The sequence below is a fragment of the Phoxinus phoxinus genome (genome assembly GCF_949152265.1).
Source record: "Phoxinus phoxinus genome assembly, chromosome: 12".
Classification (NCBI taxonomy): Eukaryota; Metazoa; Chordata; class Actinopteri; order Cypriniformes; family Leuciscidae; genus Phoxinus; species Phoxinus phoxinus.
This window is the reverse complement of record NC_136887.1, coordinates 8,256,467-8,278,431: the sequence shown is the minus strand read 5'-3', so window position 1 is coordinate 8,278,431 and position 21,965 is coordinate 8,256,467. Positions and strand designations below refer to the sequence as shown.

The window sequence follows — 21,965 nt, the reverse complement described above, 5'->3', positions numbered from 1 at the left end:
CTTCTGTTTTCATCCACACACACATCTTTATCTCAGCTGCTTGTCCTCTGTAGTTGAGAGGGCTACTGTTGTCAATAAATAATACATTTTAAATAACATACAATAAAATTTAAATGTTAACACATACTATCAACTCCACTTACATGCTGTTAACACAGTGAGCCTTTTTTTATGAGACGAAGGCTGAATCCGAAATCGCCTCGTTCACTATTCTCTACGTTAGTCCACTATACAGTTTACTTGAAGGAGTGAATGAAAACGAGTGAGCGAATTCGGACAGCCGTTGAGCGTACATCAGTCGTAGCCTACACTCGTTATTGCGGTGCATTGTGGGATTGAATGAGTGCACTCAATAACGTCCACTATTGTTTCGGACACCACTATAATTGGCTATAGGGGACGATTTCGGATTCAGCCAAAGAGTACAATTGTGATAGACCCTCTTTTGGTCAAATATCTTTGTACATGAATATGCAGGTCTCCAAACTTTAGTACGGAAGCAAAAGACAAACTGATACGCTGATAAAAATGGTCTTTGACGCAAGTGGTGTTCACTGAAGAGCCAATGACGTCCAGCTCCACCTCCGTGGATCTAATGGGTGGAGGGATATAGTAATGGTAATGTTAGGGTGTGGTTGGACCTTCTTCTAGCTTCACCCATTACGCCCAAATTACACCCAGAAAGGGGGAGCTGGACTTCACGGTCCACCACGGCTCTGCAGTGATCAGCCTCTCTTTTGATGTGGAAAAGTGTGTATCGCCACGTCAGGGTCTAGGCAGACGTACACTTTTTTCACAGTTCTCCAGCATATATCGCCCCATGATCACTTCTCACATGTAGAGGGGCCACTAACCTTGATCAGGCCTAGTCCACACATACACGGGTATTTTTTAGGCCCCATCCACACTACTGCGTTTTCGTTTAGAAACTGAGAACTTTTGCTACGTTTGCACCTCCCGTCCAGTCTACAACGGTAAAAATGAAGACCTAAAACGGAGAAGTTTAGAAACGCTGCCGACCCCGTTTTGCGTTTTGAATCTCCGGAGGGCATTTTAGTGAAGACGGGTCAAAATGGAGGACTTTAGAAACGATGACGCAGAGGCTCACGCTCTGCTCTATGATTGGGTGTCATCAGTCATGGCGTATCCTTCCCTGATTCGTCAGCCACCCATCACATGACCCGTCCCCGCGAAGAAAACATACAAAAACAGCCTGGACTACGTAACGTTAGTGACTGCAACGTGGATAACAAATTACAAGCATTAATGATGTTGATGTCTTTGCTAGCAGCTGTTGTGCAAGTAAATAATGCATTTTACAATCCTATAACTGCCTACATGCGCCTGTTTACACCGGCACGCACATGCCCAGTGTTGGTGAATGGTCACGTGATCCGCGTTTTCAGTCGTTTTAATGTGGACGGAGATCAATTCTAATACGCAGCTAAAACACTGGTGTGGACAGAGATCGTATTTGTTTTAACTCTCCGTTTCTAAACTAAAACGCAGTAGTGTGGATGAGTCCTTATAAACAGAGCTTTTCCTCCTTTGTTTTATTTTTTTTTGCGTCCACATGAAAACACAAAAACATGCTATGAAGTGCTGTCAAGAACATGCCAAACCAACAGGTGGCGATATAACCCTAATCGTGAAGCCATGTTGGCCAATCAGAAGCCTGGAAAAAAAGGTTATTAGCGGTTTTGGTTCCCACGTCAAGCCAAAATCTCTGATTTCATCGTCTACACGAAAACACTGCAACCGGAGTAAAAAATCACCACCCTGGCAGGAGTTCTCAATAAAGTCCAGTTTCAGTGACCGGATATTGCCTTTGCGTGTGGACGAAAGGCCAAACCGCATAGAAAAAGCTGTGGTTTTGAAAATCCCCGTGTTCGTGTGGACAGGGCCTCAAACTCACCAGCCAGGAGCTTTCTAGTAATCCTGAAGACATTGATTCGCTTCTTCAAGTGAGTTTGATTAGGGTTGAAGCTAAATGTGAACCAGTTGAGAAGCCTTGCACTAAAAGAGGCAAACCAATGACAATATATTAATATGATTTTAGACATTCACGTTCCATTAATAACTGATAGTTGAATGAAACCTCTGAGGCTGGCAAGTCTAGAAAGCAGAGCAGCGTTCGCTCTTATCTGTGGGAGGTTTACGCCCAACATTGAATTTAGGCTTGAACGAGTGCTCTGATATCAGCTGATTTATTTCATTCTGCTTGTAGGTTGGCAGTTTTTGAGAGAGCCACGGTCCTTTAGGTTGACTTACAGCGCCTTGACAATATTTGATACACCCCCGACCTATTAAATACATGACCTCTGCGATGTTCAGCAAGACACAAACTCCAGACACCGCCAGCATGAAGACAGTAAAAATGGTCTTCTCTGTGGGCCGGGACACAAAACAGTCCACTATATTGGGACAGGGGTAGGAGTCACACTTCACAAGACGAAACATCTTGACATCTGGATAGATGTAGTAAAAAATGTACAAGAAAACCACCTCGAAAATGATGCGGAAAATGATGCTTATCATGTAAGTCCACCACAGAGCACCGGCGATCTCGAACTTCTGTCTCTTTATGTTCTCGAAGTCCCTTTCACTTCCCCGGCCGGACATCTTGAGGATCTTTTTCTCGATGTGCCGGCGGTGTGCGACGTGCATGGCGACCAGCAGGGCCGGCGTGGAGACCAGGATGAGTTGCAGAGCCCAGAGGCGGATGTGAGAGATGGGGAAGAACTGGTCGTAGCACACGCTGTTGCAGCCGGGCTGCTGGGTGTTGCAGGTGAACCCAGACTTCTCGTCGCCCCACACGCTCTCAGCCGCCACCACCAGCACCATGATCCGGAAGATGAAGATGACCGACAGCCAGATGCGTCCGATGCCCGTCGAATGCCTGTTCACGCCACTGATCACGGCATAAAACGAAGCCCAATTCATGGTTGGATTGAAGACTAAAGAGAAGAGAATCCAAAGCACAATGACTTTTACATGGTTCTCGACAGTTTCATCGAGTTCAAAACACTCCCCAACTCTGAATTGAGTCTTACTTACACTATACAGCTTTGTTTTTTATTAACTAACATTAACAAAGATTAATAAATGTTAGTTAATACATTAACGTATGAACCTTATTGTAAAGTGTTACCAAATGTTCTTCACACTTAAAAAGTGTACTTAAAATGTAAAAAATAGTCATAATAAAGGATTATTAGCCCAATTCATGGTTGGTTTGAAGACTAAAGAGAAGAGAACCCAAAGCAATATGACTTTTACATGGTTCTCGACAGTTTCATCGAGTTCAAAACACTCCCCAAACTCTGAATTCAGTCTTACTTACACTATACAGCTTTATTTTTTATTAACTAACATTAACAAAGATGAATTAATACAGTAACAAATGTATTGCTCATGGTTAGTTAATATTAAGTAATACATTAACTAATGAACCTTATTGTAAAGTTACCAAATTTTGTTCATACTAAGAAAGAAAAAAACGAAACAAAAAGTTTAAAATCTGATCCCGGAAAGGTTCTTTGGGGAACCAAAAAATAGTTATAATATGACAAATGTCATTTTTTTAAGTGTACCTAAAATAAAATAAAAAGTCAAAATAAAAGATTATTAGCCCAATTCATGGTTGGATTGAAGACTAAAGAGAAGAGAATCCAAAGCAGAATGACTTTTACATGGTTCTCGACAGTTTCATCGAGTTCAAAACACTCCCCAACTCTGTGATTTGATTTAATTTGTTTATAATCAGTACAGAATTCCCATTTCTCCATTTGTGGTGTTTCTATGCCTTTACACTCTTAAAGATAAAGGTTCTCTATTGGCATCTATAGTTCCTTGGAGAACCTTTAACATCCGTCACCTTTCCAATGGACAAAAGGCTCTTTATAGTAATAATAATAAAAAAAGGTTCGGTAACATTTTACAATAAGGTTCATTAGTTAACATTAGTTAGCATGAACTAATAATGAACTGCACATATACAGCATTTATTAATCTTTGTTAGTGTCATGCTTTTTCCACATGTACTAAAATATTATTAAAATCTTGTTAACATTAGTTAATGCAGTATAATGCATAAACATTAGAACTAACACAAACAAACAATGAACAGCTTTATTTTTATTAACTAACATTAACAAAGATTAACAAACACAGTAGTAAATGTATTGCTCATGGTTAGTTCATGTTAGTCAGTTACATTTTACAATAAGGTAATAAGTTAACATTAGTGTTACCAAATGTTCTTCACACTAAGAAAAAAAAACTTAAGATCTGAATGTCATATCTGCTATATGACATCGCTGCAACAAAATAACTCCTTTAGGAGCCTTTATTTTTAAGAGTGCACCTTAAATGTAAAAAATAGTCATAATAAAGGATTTTTGACTGGTATAACATTACACAACATTAAAGATTAATGTAATCCTAACAACCAATGCTCAACCAAAAATCTTTCCTGGCACAAAATTATGAATCGGAGCAATAATTTACCAGGTTCAGCCCGTGAGAAAGCAGCTTATGCTGTACCAGGTCCAAACATGAAGCATAACAGACTGTATTCTTGGCATTTGGATACTTGGTTGACAAAAATACAAAAGATGTTCTGGTCACTTTGGAGCTTAGGCGATGGTCTACCGCATGTCGTCACCTGACACAAGACAGCCTGGCCAATAGCAAGCTTACAGTCGGCCCACACAATAACATCCAAATACAGGATATTTGCAGTGCTCAAAGCAATTCATCCATTTAAACTACATAATCCAAATTCCCACTTGCAAAAAGGATTTCAAGTTTATGATGTGGTCCAAAAATAACTGAACTGAGCACTGAGCAGTCAAATTAACATTTAATAATGGTTTAAAATTGATTTATAGAGTGGTTTACTGTACCTTCAGCTGAGATAATAAAGAGACATTTCCTCGCTTATGATCACCATGCCCTTTGCAAACGCAACGAATTTACGCGCTACTAGCCACAACCCTGCACCATGGCTGTCATATGCACTTATATAACCCATTTATACACAATGCTGCTCTTTATGGAGACAACAAGACTCTTCAGAATTCAGATCAAATGCCTTGATTTCCACCCACCCGGGGCAGAAGAAAGAATCTGTGTGGACACAATGAGCAGCAACATTATTCATTGTGCCTGGCAGGGAGAGGAAATGAGGGGCGTTTCTGACCCGCTCTCACTTTATCAGACACAGCACAATTTATCAAAGAAGGTCGACTTGAGAAATAACACTGTCAGGCTTTTGTGTATATTTCTAGGTTCAATCTGTGGCGAAATCATTCATATTATGCAAACGACAGATTTCAGACAGACTTTTAAAGAAAGAACAAATGACACAAGATCTGAAGATGGGACACCAGTCAAATAAATATTTGCGCATTTTTGCATTTTGTTGAATAGCTTTAACCCTGGCATTTGAATTATGTCATCCCGATCCTAAACTATTAAAGTATTTTACAAGTTGGCAATGTGAATTGTAAGAAAACATACAATTTTGAGACAAAAAACAAGCATAAGGTCCAGCCTGAACAATAACACCACTTGGACATAAACAGACAAAAATTTACAAATTCATATGAATTAGTCACCAATTTGCAAAAATGTAAAATGGTTATAAATTGCCACAAGATAGTGTTGGTTCTGTCTGGTTGTTGTGACATGAGAAGTTTTGAGAGCGACTCATGACATTCATTGTACGACTGCCATCATGTTTGGAAAGAGGGTCAAAGTTCATTCATCAGATCAGCTTGACAAGCAGAACAACGGTTCAGACATGAACAGAAAAACTGATTTTTATTGAGTGCTTTTCCAAATGTAACTAAGAACAGATTTCTTTTTTTTTTAAACCAAAGACATCAGTGCAAAAACAGTTCAACAGGCCCCTCTTAAATATGCTGCAGTTTGAGACGGCGAATACAAACCAGGCGTTTCAAACTTTGGCCATTGCGTACATTTTTTGTATGGCTCTTCATGAGTTTTATCCTTAAATCAGGCTGACGAATCACTTTTCGTGAGATTTCAAATCTGGAACTGTTGCTTGCAATTTAACCACCATTTTCAAGCAATACAATCTTACGCATTATTTCTTGACTACACATAGAGAGGATCTGCTAGATATGAGGGAAAGAAAGGTCTGGCGTCAATCTGTAACTGTGAATATTTCCCTTCATCATCTGTGTGCACATTCATATTAGCCTCCACGCTCAGCACGGGACGGTCCAAAACTCCCCAAAAGATAAGGACGTTATTTTGTTATTATTCTCGTCTGATCATGAAACCATTGCATGTTGTAATTACTGATTTGTCTTCTTCAAATTAAAGTTATTTGAGGCATGAAAACATGCTATAAAATCAGACTGACATCCAGACAGAATACTTTTGCAAGTGTCTCATGATGCTGGGACAATGTATATCTGCGTATTCAATGAAACGAATAATGTTTCAGTAATAGATAAAAAATAAAAATAAATAGTTGACTAAACTTCTTCGATCTTAGAACTCCCAATATTTTTAATGATGAATTAACATAATTATAAAACATCTAAACCAAGAACACCACATTCTTCAGCAATGAACATCACCAAATATCTCGTAACAAGTGTACATTGTACAAAACTAAGTGAAAGTAAAAGCACATACTAAATGTGCACAGTAAAAGATACCTAATGTAAAGTGTGTATAAGGTTGAGAACGGATCAACGACAGAAGCACAAACTTTAGTGATGACGGAACGGACAACATTATTTCCGGTTTTAACGGTAACAGGAGATCAGATACTTCTCCCACTCCAAGGACTGTTTTCGGGCTCGTTCTTGGACATCACCTGGGGGAAAAACATCAGAAATGTTACAATAAAGATTTCATGTCCATCATGTCATCTTCCTGTTATATCATGCCACTCACTTCTCTTTAACCCCTTGTGCTTGTTACATCTGTGAATGGCAAATCTGTTGTGTGCAAGTCTCTCAGAAAGGGAATCACCTCTCCTAAAGGAGTCAAACACAAAAGGACAAACATTAGGAATTACTATTAATTAAAAACTGAAGAGACTGGGGATTAGAAGCCAGGCAAATGCATTTCACTGTCAAATCTAAGGGGAAAAGTCTCATTTAAAGAGTGATCATAGCCATTTTCCATCATCGTACCTTCATTACAACATGCTTATAAAGTTATGATCACCTCTGCTATGAGCTGACAATAACTATTAATTGATGTAGGGCTACACAATTAATCTAATTTGAATCACTATCACGATTTTGGCTTCCCACGATCAAATTCGCGTGATCGTGCGATAATTTAAATGCATCATTCCGTTCATGAATGCTCCATATTAAAGTTTTTTTTTTTTTTTTGCAAAGCCAATCTAGGCACCAGCGCTCCGTAAACCACTGTCTGATCACGTGACTCCATGAGCCAATAATCAGAGTTGTCCCATGCACCGCGCAGCTTAGATTCTAAATGTAGAAACTAGAATGTTTTGCCGGACTGGACAAAAGCGAAGCGAACTGGGCGAGAGAGACTTCAAATAACAATGACTCTGAATTTTATTCACCGACATTGAGATCCCGCTTACATGGCTACCTACCAAATAAATCAATAATTTGACAAAATATTGATTTAAAAATGAGTTTATTGATTTAAAAACGATTGTATTGCTTCCGTCTAAGAACACCATGTCCATGGCAGCGGTGTTTTATCAAGAAATAACCATAGACAGTATATAAGAAATAACAGACCACATTCTACATTAGAATTTAACCAAGCCATGTAATAATAGGTAATAATAATTATAACAGAAGATAATATTCTCTAGTCTATCCTAATATTAATTATAAATACAATGTATATAAAATATAAATACAAAATAAAATAATAAATTATTTTTTAAGGAGCTGCACTGGTGGATTAAGAGGACCTATTTTATTTTGATGCACATATTTGTACATTAGCAGTAAATGTAGCACAGTATGGATGTGAAAGCAGTTATAATTAGCTATGTGACAATAACATTTGTTTTGGCACAAATCAACAAATAATCGTGATAATTAATTGTGATCTCAATATTGATCAAAATAATCGTGATTATCATTTTGGCCATAATCGTGCAGCCCTAAATTGATGTTATAAATAATAATCGACCTAGTAGCATTAGTCTATTTCAAAATGAGGGCTGGTACATAATACACCGCAGGCACCCCAAGATCTATTTAAAGACTTGAAAATGTGAGGAAAAATACAAGTTTCTGTTTTGTTTTAAATTTGCGATTAACACACAGACACGACTTTAGATTTACATCAGACAAGAAAACAAACCTTGTCTGCTAACAGTGGTTTGCTCAGGGAGGAATAATCAGTAACATTTTTTAGTTTGGATTAGCAAGGTCCACTGTAATGCTTGTCAAAATGATTGGAACGAGAATAGGGTTGTCCTTACCTCATGGCACCAATCTTTCCCTTTTCCATGTAGAGCTCAACTTCTCCTTCCGGGTAAATCCTGGCATAAAGAGTCTTGTTCTGAACTTTGCTTTTGAACCAGCTGATCGCTTCAAAAGACCAGGTTTCTCCAAATACTGGCCTCACCTGTACCATACAAGTTAAACAGCTTAAAGCATAAACAAACAACAACCCTGAAACAATATTAATGTTAAGGGTATGACGAGATCTCGCCCTATTAAAACGTGACAAGCCGTCTCATGATATCAGCTTGATGGAGTTGAGATTGTGGCAAAACCTTGTGCTTGCTTTATATCGTTAAGAACTGGAAACAGAAAATTCATGGAGTCTCTGGCGTAAGGCAAGAGACGGTCATAGAATCAGTCGGATACGACTGAAATGGTAAGATAGATTAATGTATTTTAACAGTTGTTCAAAAAACTAAAATACTTGCTTTTGATACTTTATTTGAATCAATTATTGCCTCATTGTTAGTATAGATGTATTACAAGTAATTTTAAAGGCTATTGTTCTTAGTCAATTTCAAAATGCACCTGTATTGTTTTGCATTTTGTGACTTTCAGTAGAATAAAATACGTTTTTCCAGTCATATAATTTGTCACTGAAGATTTCTTAAAAACAGTGAACCCAATATCGTGTCTCGTCACCCACATTTGCCAGTGAGGCCTGGAGCGCTTGCACGGGTCTGGACGCCACTTCTCCACTCATTTCCTTGATATCCCGAAGAGACACACAAACGTCATCTCCATAGTCAATCCTCCTGACCTCCACCTTAATATCTGTACAGAAATCATCATCAATGACCACGTTTACAGCACACTCGTAATGGGATGAGATTTAGCCAATATTGTGATTCAACTTTTTACTTTACCTAACGTGAACAATACTTCATTCAAATTGGTGCAATTAAAATCATAGTAAGCGTAGTAACCATAACCATAAACATTGTAAAATCTATCATATACCGATTTTAACCAAGTTAACACTTTATTGGCATCTATTCCACTCTTACTGAAGTGCGCATGTGCTTGTGATAAACGTGGATGATGCAGTCATGATTTGTAAACACATTCACATTTTTGGGCTGCTGAAAAAACTAAGTTCATGTTGACAACGTTGCGCGACATAATTATGCAGTATAACCTACTGAAAAATAAATAAAATTAATGCATTTAATTGAAATTTTATTGTTGAGCATAACCCCTTGAGATGAAACATCTCGTTTTCAAGGGGGTCCTCGAGACAGAAACAAAAATAATACAACACATATACATTCACACTCACAAAAGCTCTCCCTCATCCCACCTCATCCGCCCCACATACACATTTATCTACATGCATTCGCACACCTACACCCATAATCACATAAAAAGATTTTTTAAAAAGCACAAAAAAAAGAAGAATAATCATAATGCACACATTTAAAAATGACCTGATACCAGTGATACTGTCTTCTGGCCTTTGGTGATAATAATTTCAGTGAGTCATACATTACACAGTGGTGAGTGGTAAATGGACATCTTAGCACAAATCTACATATATTATTAAAAGTAACATTTAATACTTTCAAGTTTACTTCTGAGGTGTTTTGATAGACAACATCCGCATAGTCTAGTATGGGAAATATTAACTGTGACACAATTCGTAACCTAATCCTTTGAGTAAAACAGTTAATAGAGCGAAACAATATTCGCAAGTTACAATTAATCTTTTTTACAACAGAATTTATATGACATCTAAAGGAGAGTTGGGCTACGTTCACACTTAGCGTCTTTTTTGACAAAAAAAAGTTAACAACGGCGTTTTTTTAGCAAAAAAAAAAACCCGCTGCGCGTTCGGTTACAAATAGCAGCCGAGCGCGTCTTTTGTTGCTATAACAACAGCTGCAACAGTAGTGTGCCCACCACACAGCCTCTTTGTGATGTATGGTATGATAGAGTTGTGTACTCATATCAAACAGCTCCTTGTGCTCCGAAACAAGGACGATTAGTTTTTCTACCAGCACCGTGTCCATTTTTCTTGTTGTTATGGAAACGACAGGTCTCGCTACTCTCGCTTGTCATTGGTCAGCTGTCAAAAAGGCGCTTGACGTAGGGCGTTCTGTTCAGAAAAGTTAAACTTTTTTCAACTTTAAAAGATGCTCTGAGCTGCAGAAAAAGACGCCGGCGGTGGCGTTTAAAAAAGCGCTCAGGACTTTTTTGAAAAAACGGTTTACTCCATAGGGTTCTAATGTAGAACAGACGCTGGCAGTTTGAAAAAAGATGCTAAGTGTGAACATAGCCAAGTGAGTCAAGCCATAGGCCCAAATATTTAAGTTCATCAACTTGTAATAGTTGAGTATCGTCTAAAAATTTGAGTGACAGATTGTTAACTTGGTTCCGTGTAGCTGATCTGGTGGGGAACAGTATACTATATGACTTTTTTTTATTCAATAGGAGATGGTTAGATTGGAACCAAAGTTGAATAGCATTAAAGTTAGATTGCAGTGAGGATTTCAAATACATTCTAGTTTACCAAGTATAGCCTACTACAAATACTTTTATATTGGAACAACTAATTTTGTACTTAATGCACTTTAGTTATCCAGAAATAGTGCTGAGGTCCAACTAAAGATATACTAAAGTATATTTGACTGTGCTTGTGGAACTATTGCAAGTATACTTTAGATACACTTAAAATATCTTGAATTTAAAGCCTGATATTATACAGTGAGTCAAAGTCAAAGTCAAAGTTTATTTATATAGCACTTTTTAAAAACAACAGGTGTTTAACAAAGTGCTGTACACATATATGCTATATCAATAATGCAATCAACCAACATGAAAAATAAAAGGAGTAAAAAATAATAAAAACAGCAAGCATAAAACAATACTCTCACATAGTATCAAATGCCAAACTATAGTAGTGAGTTTTGAGGTTTGATTTAAAAATAGCAAGGGTTTGGGCCTGTCTGATATGCAGGGGCAAACTATTCCAGAGCTTTGGTCCAGCTACTGCAAATGCTCTTTCACCTCTACTTTTTTTTTCACCCGAGGGACAACCAACAACAAATGGTCAGCAGACCTAAGCGCTCTTGACGGAGCGTATTGCCTAATCAGTTCTGACATATACTTAGGAGCAAGGCCATGAAGTGATTTAAAAACAAACATCAAAATTTTGAAGTTAATTCTAAAATAGATTGGTGATCATACTATCCTTACTAATAGTGATATTAAAACACATTTTAGGCTTAATATTACTTAATATTAAGTAATGTGCAATAAAGAAGTATGCAATAAGGAAGTACTCCAAATAAAGTTTAATTATAATATTTATATCAGTAAGTCTCAAGTGATGTGTCAGTAAATATGTTAATGGTTTGTAGTATAATTAGTAGGAAATACACTGAACAAAATTATAAACAACACTTGTTTTTGCCCCCATTTTTCATGAGCTGAACTGAAGATCAAAGACTTTTTCTATGTACACAAAAGGTCGATTTCTCTCAAATATTGTTCACAAATCTGTCTAAATCTGTTAGTGAGCACTACTCCCTTGCAGAGATAATCATCCACCTCACAGGTGTGGCATATCAAGATGCTGATTAGACAGCATGATTATTGCACAGGTGTGCCTTAGGCTGGCCACAATAAAAGGCCACTCTAAAATGTGCAGTTTAATCACACAGCACAATGCCACAGATGTCACAAGTTTTGAGGGAGCGTGCATTTGGCATGCTGACTGCAGGAATGTCCACCAGAGCTGTTGCCTGTGATCTGAATGTTCATTTCTCTACCATAAGCTGTCTCCAAAGGGGTTTCAGAGAATTTGGCAGTACATCCAACCGGCCTCACATCCGCAGACCACGTGTAACCACACCAGCCCAGGACCTCCACATCCAGCATCTTCACCTCCAAGATCAGCTCCGGGACAGCGGCTGCAACCGGGACCTCCGGGACAGCGGCTGCAACAATCGGTTTGCATAACCAAAGAATTTCTTCACAAACTGTCAGAAACCGTCTCAGGGAAGCTCATCTGATGCTCATCGTCCTCATCGGGGTCTCGACCTGACTGCAGTTCGTTGTCGTAACCGACTTGAGTGGGCAAATGCTCACATTCGATGGCGTCTGGCACTTTGGAGAGGTGTTCTCTTCACGGAGGAATCCCGGTTTTCACTGTACAGGGCAGACAGCGTGTAGCGTCATGTGGGTGAGCGGTTTGCTGATGTCAACGTTGTGGATCGAGTGGCCCATGGTGGCGGGGGGGTTATGGTATGGGCAGGCGTATGTTATGGACAACGAACACCGGTGCATTTTATTGATGGCATTTTGAATGCACAGAGATACCGTGACGAGATCCTGAGGCCCATTGTTGTGCCATTCATCCACGACCATCACGTTGCAGCTGATAATGCACGGCCCCATGTTACAAGGGTCTGTACACAATTCCTGGAAGCTGAAAACATCCCAGTTCTTGCATGGCCAGCATACTCACCGGACATGTCACCCATTGAGCATGTTTGGGATGCAATGGATCGGCGTATACGGCAGCGCGTTCCAGGTCCTGCCAATATCCAGCAACTATGCACATCCATTAAAGAGGAGTGGACCAACCCTCCACAGGCCACAAATCAACAACCTGATCAACTCTATGCGAAGGAGATGTGTTGCACCAGATACTGACTGGTTTTCGGAAGAAAAGAACAGAGTTCTTAATGAACAGAGTCTGAAGGGGAGTAGCTATGCTAATCTTGTACAGGAGCTAAAACATGGCCGGGTCCGCACACTTTCGGATGTCTGTGGGACAATTTGAGGAGCTCCTTCAGACAGACAGTGGCACCGCATCTGACGAGACAAACCACAAACTTCAGGGAACCAATCGGCCCGGAGCAGCTGCTTAAGGTGAGCTGTCCTCTTAAAATCATCAGGGGCTACGTTTACATGCAATCAAATAAACAATCCACTGTATGTGATTGGCTAAAGCCTTTTCTGTCGCCGCAAAAATAAAATAAAAAATAAAATAAAATCGAAGCGGAAAAAAGAAGTTGTTTTTTTCGCCACGGCACATTCGCGTTCGGTGTGGAAACACTCATTACACAAACAGCTGATCAAAAAATAAAACCATCGCGCAAATTATTCGTACGTCAAAATCGCGTCCAGTGCCGCTTTCTCCTTTCCACATGCGCTTGCGCTCCCGTGGTGTCTGTCGTTGCTATGCAACCATGAACTGCGCTCTCCATGATGACGACGAGGAAGTATCAGCAAAGGATTCATTGATTTCTAGCCCTTGCATTAGCTTTACTAGGCTACTAGATACATTTATGGAGATGAGAACCAGCCCTGTTCAGCTATGATCAGCTGTTCGGCCGAGCTTTCAATGTTTTTACAGAAAGGTCGGTTGGTTTTTGACCTGCGCACCGCTTGCGGCATTCTGAAAAGTCGAGATGTTTTCATCTCGCCGAGGCATGTGGTGCGTTCAAGTCCTCCAGGGAAGTTTGTACGCACAATCTGGAAAGTCGTGTTTACGACGGCCGGTGCGTTCAAGTCACTTTCGTCGGAGTACTTTCTCTTAATTACACAAAAATACAGCGAGGTTCTTAAACTTTCGTTCTAGAAAATGAACAAATAATTGCTGAAGGTGTGCTTTGGTTTTAAGTTTTTAGTTAATTTATGAAGCCACTGCAAACTTTATCGTTACATATTACATTGTTATTTTATTATACATTTCATTTTATAATGCTATCATATTCTGTGCAGGCAATTAGCTTCCTGCGCTGTAAATAGAAAAGCCTGACAAGCTAAATATCTTGTATTGTGGTATGTTTCTCCGTGACACACCCACAACTCGTAAAGATCGGGGCTTAGAGAAAATCCCAAGCTTCCCACTGGTATTTACGACATTGTGGTGGCACGCCTGGAAAAACGAGCGTGCCGCACGCTCATCGCGCCCACGTCGCTTCTATTATGAAAGTTTGAAATAACGAATTTGCACGTTTTCCAGTTCTCGATACCCAACCCTAATCTTGATATGCCACACCTGTGAGGTGGATGGATTATCTTGTAAAGGAGAAGTGCTCACTAACACAGATTTGTGAACAATATTTTAGAGAAATAGGCCTTTTGTGTACAAAATTATCTTTGAGTTCAGCTCATGAAAAATGGGGGCAGAAACAAGACGTTGCGTTTATAATTTTGTTCAGTGTAAATGCATTTGAAATACATTTGAATAGGTTTTACTCAGGGTATTAATGGCGGAAAACATTGAAAAAGACGTTTTAGGTGCATCACCAAAATAAACCCAAGACGTCCATAGAAATGTGTTTTGCGTTAAACAAGTAGATTAAAGCCCAAAGTATACTTCAGCAGTACACGTCTGCGCACCGTTGGTATGATGTAATTTTGACGTAATGAATTGTGTGTACAACAGCACGTGTAAGTGACTTCATAATAATACGTTTATTTTATATAGCGTTTTTCTTGAGCTTGAGCGCTTGAAAACAAAAACAAAATCACTAGATCGTCCGGCGCGTGCGCACTTGTCTTTCTGCGCTCACGGCCAAGAGTATCATTTGAAAGGCTTGCGTGCTCAACTCCGCGTGAGACAGAGTGTAAAAACGATCCCCATTCACAAGGATCCATAAAACCGAATAAAAACTAGGACGTGGACGATTCTGAATCGATTCACAAATAGCAAAAATCGATTTTCAAAAAAAATGAAAATCAATAATAACGTAATATTGACGGAACGCAAAAGACGGAACTCTGAAGCGTGGAAACAATATTGTCAAAGCTTCCACCCGGCTCGGAAAGGGCAAAGCGCATTACACAATCAATCGCAACTTTTATTGCCAAGGATTTGCATCCAGTCGTTGAGAACCAGGGACGTCCCATCTCGGAGATATTTTACAGACACAGCGATCCCCACACTCTACAACAAGACCAAAACTAAAGTCATGGAATCACTGAAGAAAGCGGGTAGGATAGCTGTAACATGTGATGCGTGGACATCCGTATTTTATGTTAATAGAGATTCAGAATATGTTGAAGTTTGTTATAATTTGTTATTGTTGTGATTTTTACTGTAGTGAATTTACTGTTGTGAAATGGAAAATCAATAATCGAGAATCGTTAATAATCGAAAATCGACTGTAATCGAATCGGGACTTCAATAATCGTAATCGAATCGGGAAATCAGACAGATTAACCACCCCTAATAAAAACGCTGTATTATTCATGCCAGGCCAGTAGTTGGCGATGTCACTATGGCCGCGTTTCCATGAAATGACCCGGAACAATTTTTCTCAGCAACTTTTTTGGGGGTCACGTAGAACTGCGAGCAACTGCTCGTCGTCGGTCCATCTGTCGTATTTTTTATTAAATTCCATAGTTGCAGACAGACAACTCTTACTGGACGCACCGCAATAGATTTTTTTAAAATGGCGGTTGAAATAAAATGCTGCATGGAGTCAACTAATCAAAATGCAGCATGAGCTCAATCAATCAGCATGTTTAGCGCACAAGTCCCACCCCCTGAAAGTCCACCCCAAACTTTGAAAAAGTACTATCTCGCGAGCAGGGACTTTCGGAGGGGGAAATATTTACCCAGAACTTAATTTAGACCCTGGTCCAAGCAGTGTAAACTCACCGAGTACCACCCCAAAGTCCCTGGGGAAAGTTCATGCGGTGGAAACGCGGCTTTTGTAAAAATAAAATTGAAAAAAAGGCTTGTGTGTGCAGTCTTTCTTTACAGAGAACTCGCGGCAAACGCAAATGCCTAGACGGAGCACGTAATACGCATGTGTATGACGCCATCGTTCTCACAGATTCACATTTTTGTAGTTTGCACAGAGACAAACAAGAACGGCATTGTTTTCAAAAACTTGCACTTTGAAACAGTTTTCAAAAGTTGACATTTTCAGGGATCCAAAGCATTGATTTTGCGTAAATGAACAGCCAAAAATGCATAAAGTTTGCGGTTTTTAGCTGAAAACAGTGTCGTGTAAAAGGCCCCTAAAACTGTGGCCAGTAACACACACATACACATGAGAGTTTATTTGTGCTGTGCGTTGAGGTTTGTGAAGAATGGCGGTAAACACAACCTAGTTATGTTTAGTTACTCTGTTATATTTAGTTAGTTACTCTGATTATTGTAAATGATCACATTATTGGTGCATATGTAATTGCATATGTCCATTTCATACAAAAACATTTTTTATACAGAATTAATGCTAAAATTAGAAGTTAAAGATGAAGATTCAGTTAGCATTTATTCATCCCCATTCATACCTTGTATGAGTGGAAAAAGAAAAAGGAAAAAAAAAGTATGGTATGGTACGGGGTACGGCCAGCAGGGAAAAAAATTATGCATTTCACAGATAAAATGAATAATGAACAGGATATTGAAAATAAAACAGCTTTGTCTTACCTTTACTCAACTGGCATATTTTTCTGACTTGGCCTCGGCACCAGACCTCCTGCTTGGGAAACCATGCCATGACATAAGACCCAATATCTGGGACACTATTCATCTCTGCAAAAGATCTACTGCTATTCCTACTGGTTAATCAAAGAAAAGAGAAAAAGAGAGACACTAGTACCTGAACTGTACAGACAGTAATACAAAAATGAAGATATGCCATATTAAACTACTTACAGCATGATTTCAGACAGTTCACAAAGGTTTGTTTCCTTGTGTTGGATGAAGAACATGTTTGGGTGAACAACGCGAGTGATAACAACTGGGATCTCCTCAAATTTGCGACTCTGAAACTCTGGGATTTGGACATGTGCACCGTCCTCCTCTTCAGGTTCCTCAGTCAGTGTGTTGGAGGCTTTAGGGCACGACTCCTCTTCTGAGGGACAGGACCTCTGGCTGGAGAGGTTAGCAACTTTCCAGTCATCTTGGAAACGAAAATCGACCATTTCATTTGGGAATGGCTCTGCCGTAGAGTGATTTGTGTCTGAAAAAATATTTCCAGTGTCCCACAATTCACTATTTGTGGTAATCATCCAGCGATAGGCAACACAATCAACACTGATGTTTTTCTCAGCAAATACGGGTTCAGAAACTTTCATCTCAGAAATGACTTTATTCTCCACATCCTTCTCGGGACTGGTCAATGCCTCGACTCTCTGATCCATAGACGCCATTGCATTAATGTTTTGTTGCTGAATCAGCCTTGATGATGCCTCAGTTATGTTTGTCATATATTCGACGTCATCAGCCGGAGAAGCCAGTTCAGATGCTTGTGTTGGGTTTTGACTCCTCAGAAAGTGAATGAGCTGAGAGGACGACAACTTATGACGGCGAATTTCGTCACTACCAGCAATTTGCCGAATTGTGCTTTTTGGATTAGGATACATATCATTTGGGTTGAAGATCTGATTATGATGGCCTTTCACAGGTATTCTCAGGTGCATGTTGATCTTCTGAACTGCAAAACCTTCAGGCTGTTCTTGAACAAAACATCCAACAGATGACATGACAGTTGCAGGTATTTTTGCTCTCATTTCAGATAAAAGCAGAATATCTTTTTATTTTCTAGTTCAATGCTGCTTTTATCATTTAAACAATTTTTTAGTCATTAGTTAAAAACATTTTATAACATGGACCTGAGTCAAAATCTCACAAAGCGTGAATAAAAAGATATTTAAATGTAGAGAGTGATAAAAAAAAGTATCAGTATTCACTCTCTTAAAGGCAGTGCAGCTGATAGTGGATATATGAAGTCAAAAACTGTTTAAATGAAGTTACAGATGAGATAATGTCTTTATCACAAGTTTTTTTTTATAGCAAAGGATGATGTTGTGAAGCAGAAGGCCTAATTTTCAATTGCCTTTGCTTTGATTTAATAGCATGTTGAATTTGTGCTGGTCAGACAAAGTCTGACTTGTGCATTATTTGAGACAAATAGGTTTAGAAAACTATGCTCATATAAAAATTCCTCATGTAAAAAAAAAAGAAAGAAAAAAAGTTCCATGATCTAAATATTGCCCCTGAATAAAAGATACATTTCTGACACTGGCATAGACTAAAACATTAACGTAACAATAAAATATAAAAAAATAAGATTACTGCTCAGCGAAAATTGCAATATCACCTGATTAGCAGTTAAATAACTGGACATATGACTATAATAAAGAGTTAGTTACAGTGGTGGACGAAGTACACTTACTTAAGTATTTGATTTAAGTATAGATACCATATTACAATAGTACTTGTAATATATTAAAAGTACTTGTTTCAATTAAGCATTATTTGAAAAGAACTGATCGATTGAACATTTATTCTAGCCAGCACTAGTCAGAGAAATGCAGACATTTAATATAGAAAATTAATAAGCAAACTTTTGAACATAATACAAATACTTATACACTATCAAAACAACACAGGGCTCTCAAGTTTTGAACTGAGTTCAAGAGTGAGATTTTGGCGGCGGAGGGGTTTGGGTGGGGACAGGGCAGGGGTCTGATCTGAAAAATGTCACAAATTCATATAAAATCTAAATCTTACCTGGATACAGCAATGCTATTTTCTGATTGGCTGTTCGGTAGCTATAGTATTTTTTAGTATTTTTTAATTAGCTTTTGCGTGGCAGCAGTGGTTAAATTGGCTTTTACAGGGAGGGGGAGCCCTCATTTACGGTGAATGGTCATCATTCAAATTCATGCTGTAAAATGACTTAGTGTTTTTACACCAAAGGGGCTCTTTGTATCAATGTGTAAGGTAGAGTTGGGTAGTTATTCAAAAAAAGATCAATACTTTACAATTCACTTACTTCCTTATTATTATTTTTGCACAGGTTTTTATAGATACAAACAGGAAAAAAAGTGATCCTACTAGGGGGGTTCAGGGGCATACCCCCTTGAGAAAATTTAGATTTTCCTGATCTCAACATGTGAATTAAGGCCAAAAAAATGGACAACAGTAGCTTTAAAAGCATGTAGCATGTAGTATTTAATCAGATAACAGATTCTTAAACATGAGAATCAGTTTAAATGTCGCAATGAATTATCCACACTATAAAATGGAAATGCAGAATGTTTATGCTTATTGTTGACTATACACAATCACATATTCGAAACGGGAATGGCCTTGAATAAGAAATGATTAAAGGATATTTTGCATAGATGTTACATTTCAAAAGCCAATTTAATAATTCTGTGCCCAGAGGCATATGAGCAGTTAGTATGAGCATCAAAGTTCAGTTTCAGCTACTTTTTCTTTCCTAAATGAATCAATATTTGTGGACTAATCTATTCATTTAATCAATGGTTCAATTACTCACTCATAAAGACAGTCACTTGTCGCCGCCTTCTGGCTTAATGATGCAAGTTGCGTAAACACGAACACACGAGTGATACAAACAGGGGAAAGTCAAACATATTCGAGGTAATGTTATCAAATTTATAGAATAATAATGGCAATATATTTAATAGGGTGCTTGTGTTGTTAAATTAAGCTTATAGTATGTCTTTGATCAAACTGATTATTTCTGACGGTCATTTAAAACTTCTATCGAAAAACAGCTGTTTATACTTGCATTTTATCTCGCACGACCCGCTCTTCCAACTTCCACTCCGCATGTGCGCGACTGCGCGTGTTGCCTAGTAATGAACGTGCTTGGAACGGGAACACGTAATTTACCCGGAAACAACACATTTTAATTTCTGATTGGCTGGAAGCTGGCATTTAACTCTGTATAACTCGAGACAGATGCTATGAACTCGGCAGAGAACTTTCCTCCATTTGCCTGCGCCTCGTCCATTAATTGTATAGCGGGACAAGTTATCCCTCACTCCTCAGCGTGAGAAACACAAGGTGTGGCGTGTGAGCGTGTGCAGGGGTTGAAATGCGTGTCTCACGCCCAGTGCGTGAGACTTGAGAGCCCTGCAACATTTAAAAAAAAAGTTACGCATCTTTCCAATGTGGAAACTGGTAAATAATATTCCAATATAGACCATTTCAAGGACGAAAACAATAGCAAACGCGTATTTTAAAAATGGTGAAAAACAATTTTTGCAAGTATGTAGCGAATAAAACAAAATAAAAAAAATATATATAAAAAATATATGGGGCAATGGGTATTTTAAGAGGAACGATATGCAAAACAAAAAAGTTTTTTATTATTTGAAACTGCTAACAGTTAACGTTACAACAGCAGAGAAAATGCAATCATTTGCGTTATTTTAGCCTAACGTTACCTAGAATCGCCATACTAAGTCTGACGTGACGTGACATGGCATAACTTATCAGCATAAAGCATTTCAATGGGCTTTAACAGCTTGCCCTTCTACAGCAGAATTAGGGGGGGTTTTTTCAACTAACTAACGTATGACCTAAATATGATTTCACGTACAATAAGATAGTAAAATGCGTTAGTCACTTACTTTTCGCGCCATTGGTTGCAGGTTCAAGCTTCGCTTTCTTGGCTCGTTTTGATCAGTGAGTTGTTGATTCTTTGACCGGATCGTTGAATCAGTGAGTTGATTCTTTGATCGGATCGTTTAATCAGTGAGTTGTTGACTCAAGAACAGCAGCGATTGGATCAGTGCGATTCGCGAACAGGTTCAAGGCGAAAGAATCATCTCGCTCATGAATCGGTCATCAAGTGGCGATTTCTTCAGTTCAAAATAACAAGGAACGATATGATTTTATGGGATGTGGTCGAGTATCCTAACGTAGGGAAGTAAAAGTAAAAGTTTAGCCAAATTAAAATACTCTGATAATATACAGAAAGGCCTATTTTGCATCGAAGTAACAGTTAGAACAACTAGGCCAGTGCTGTCTACCACTAACATTAGTTAGTTAAACTAACAAATGCTTACAACATAGTAAACTTATCAGTATCAACCTTTTTTTTTTATTTACCTTCTCGTCGAAGTTTCTTCTGGTTAGAATTTATTTGTGGATGTCACCGTTTAGAGTTGTAAAAAAAAATGGCAAGCTGGTTTTCTGGCACGCTGTCGCCAGTTGAGAAGAGACTGATAAAAAAAAATAAAAAAAAGGACTGATTCACCACGTGCACAGCTGAGTACATTTAAGCAGTAGCCTAATTAGCATAAGACATTAGCACATGAACATTTAAATCTGAAGTTGTATGATAAAACATTGGAAAGAATACCCATTTTTTAAATACCTTGGTTTATGGTTTGATTAAAAATTATCATGGAAAATTCATATTAGTAAAATTGAATCAAAGTGTATAAAGATATGAATTTGCATTCATGCAGTTTACAATTGGGGAGCTAGTCATAGTGCATTATTGTGCATGTATCAAGCATTGATTCGTTTTTGCTTTGATTATGGGTGCATTGTATACGGGTCGGGTCGGCAACCAAGTCTTTACTGAAAAAAAAGATGATATTATTCAATCCAGAGCACTAAATACATCTCATACTTTAGTATAGCATAGGTGTGAAATGATATGTAAATTTTATATTTGCAATTACAGAATTAGTGTGAGGGACATCTGATTAATAGGAAAATGTTGATTTCAT

The 21,965-nt window shown here is 38.5% G+C and overlaps 2 protein-coding genes across 6 annotated transcripts; both read right to left on the bottom strand.

Annotated features, from left to right (window-relative positions):
* Positions 1-1,565: 1,565 nt before the first annotated feature.
* gjb1b (gap junction protein beta 1b) lies at positions 1,566-5,000 on the bottom strand. Of its 2 annotated transcripts, none has more exons than XM_079630766.1 (2): positions 4,908-5,000; positions 1,566-2,957 (listed from the first exon to the last, which is right to left on the bottom strand). In XM_079630766.1, the coding sequence occupies exon 2, from the start codon at positions 2,941-2,943 to the stop codon at positions 2,116-2,118; it is 828 nt and encodes a 275-aa protein (XP_079486892.1). In that variant the 5' UTR covers positions 2,944-2,957; positions 4,908-5,000; the 3' UTR covers positions 1,566-2,115. The 2 variants fall into 2 exon arrangements, with proteins under 2 accessions (XP_079486892.1, XP_079486893.1); XM_079630767.1 differs by lacking the exon at positions 4,908-5,000 and adding an exon at positions 4,510-4,618.
* Positions 5,001-5,564: 564 nt separating this feature from the next.
* On the bottom strand, positions 5,565-21,477 carry LOC307008559 (uncharacterized protein). Of its 4 annotated transcripts, none has more exons than XM_079631470.1 (8): positions 21,337-21,477; positions 20,856-21,141; positions 17,119-17,920; positions 16,891-17,021; positions 9,139-9,266; positions 8,468-8,613; positions 6,937-7,019; positions 5,565-6,856 (listed from the first exon to the last, which is right to left on the bottom strand). In XM_079631470.1, exons 3-8 carry the CDS (start codon positions 17,883-17,885, stop codon positions 6,786-6,788), a joined length of 1,326 nt encoding a protein of 441 aa, XP_079487596.1. In that variant the 5' UTR covers positions 17,886-17,920; positions 20,856-21,141; positions 21,337-21,477; the 3' UTR covers positions 5,565-6,785. The 4 variants fall into 4 exon arrangements, with proteins under 4 accessions (XP_079487596.1, XP_079487594.1, XP_079487597.1 ...); XM_079631468.1 differs by having other exon boundaries at positions 5,802-6,856; positions 17,119-17,915; XM_079631469.1 differs by having other exon boundaries at positions 6,522-6,856; positions 16,891-17,018; positions 17,119-17,915.
* Between the last annotated feature and the right edge of the window lie 488 nt (positions 21,478-21,965).

Bases quoted from the DNA above. Each gene is read 5' to 3' on its own strand.
- LOC307008559 (XM_079631468.1), bottom strand. The intron at 7,020-8,467 runs GTAAGGACAACC...TGACTCCTTTAG, and splicing joins GGAAAGATTGGTGCCATGAG to GAGAGGTGATTCCCTTTCTG. The intron at 6,857-6,936 runs GTGAGTGGCATG...TTTTTCCCCCAG, and splicing joins GCACAAGGGGTTAAAGAGAA to GTGATGTCCAAGAACGAGCC.
- gjb1b (XM_079630766.1), bottom strand. From the start codon at position 2,943: ATGAATTGGGCTTCGTTTTATGCCGTGATCAGTGGCGTGAACAGGCAT.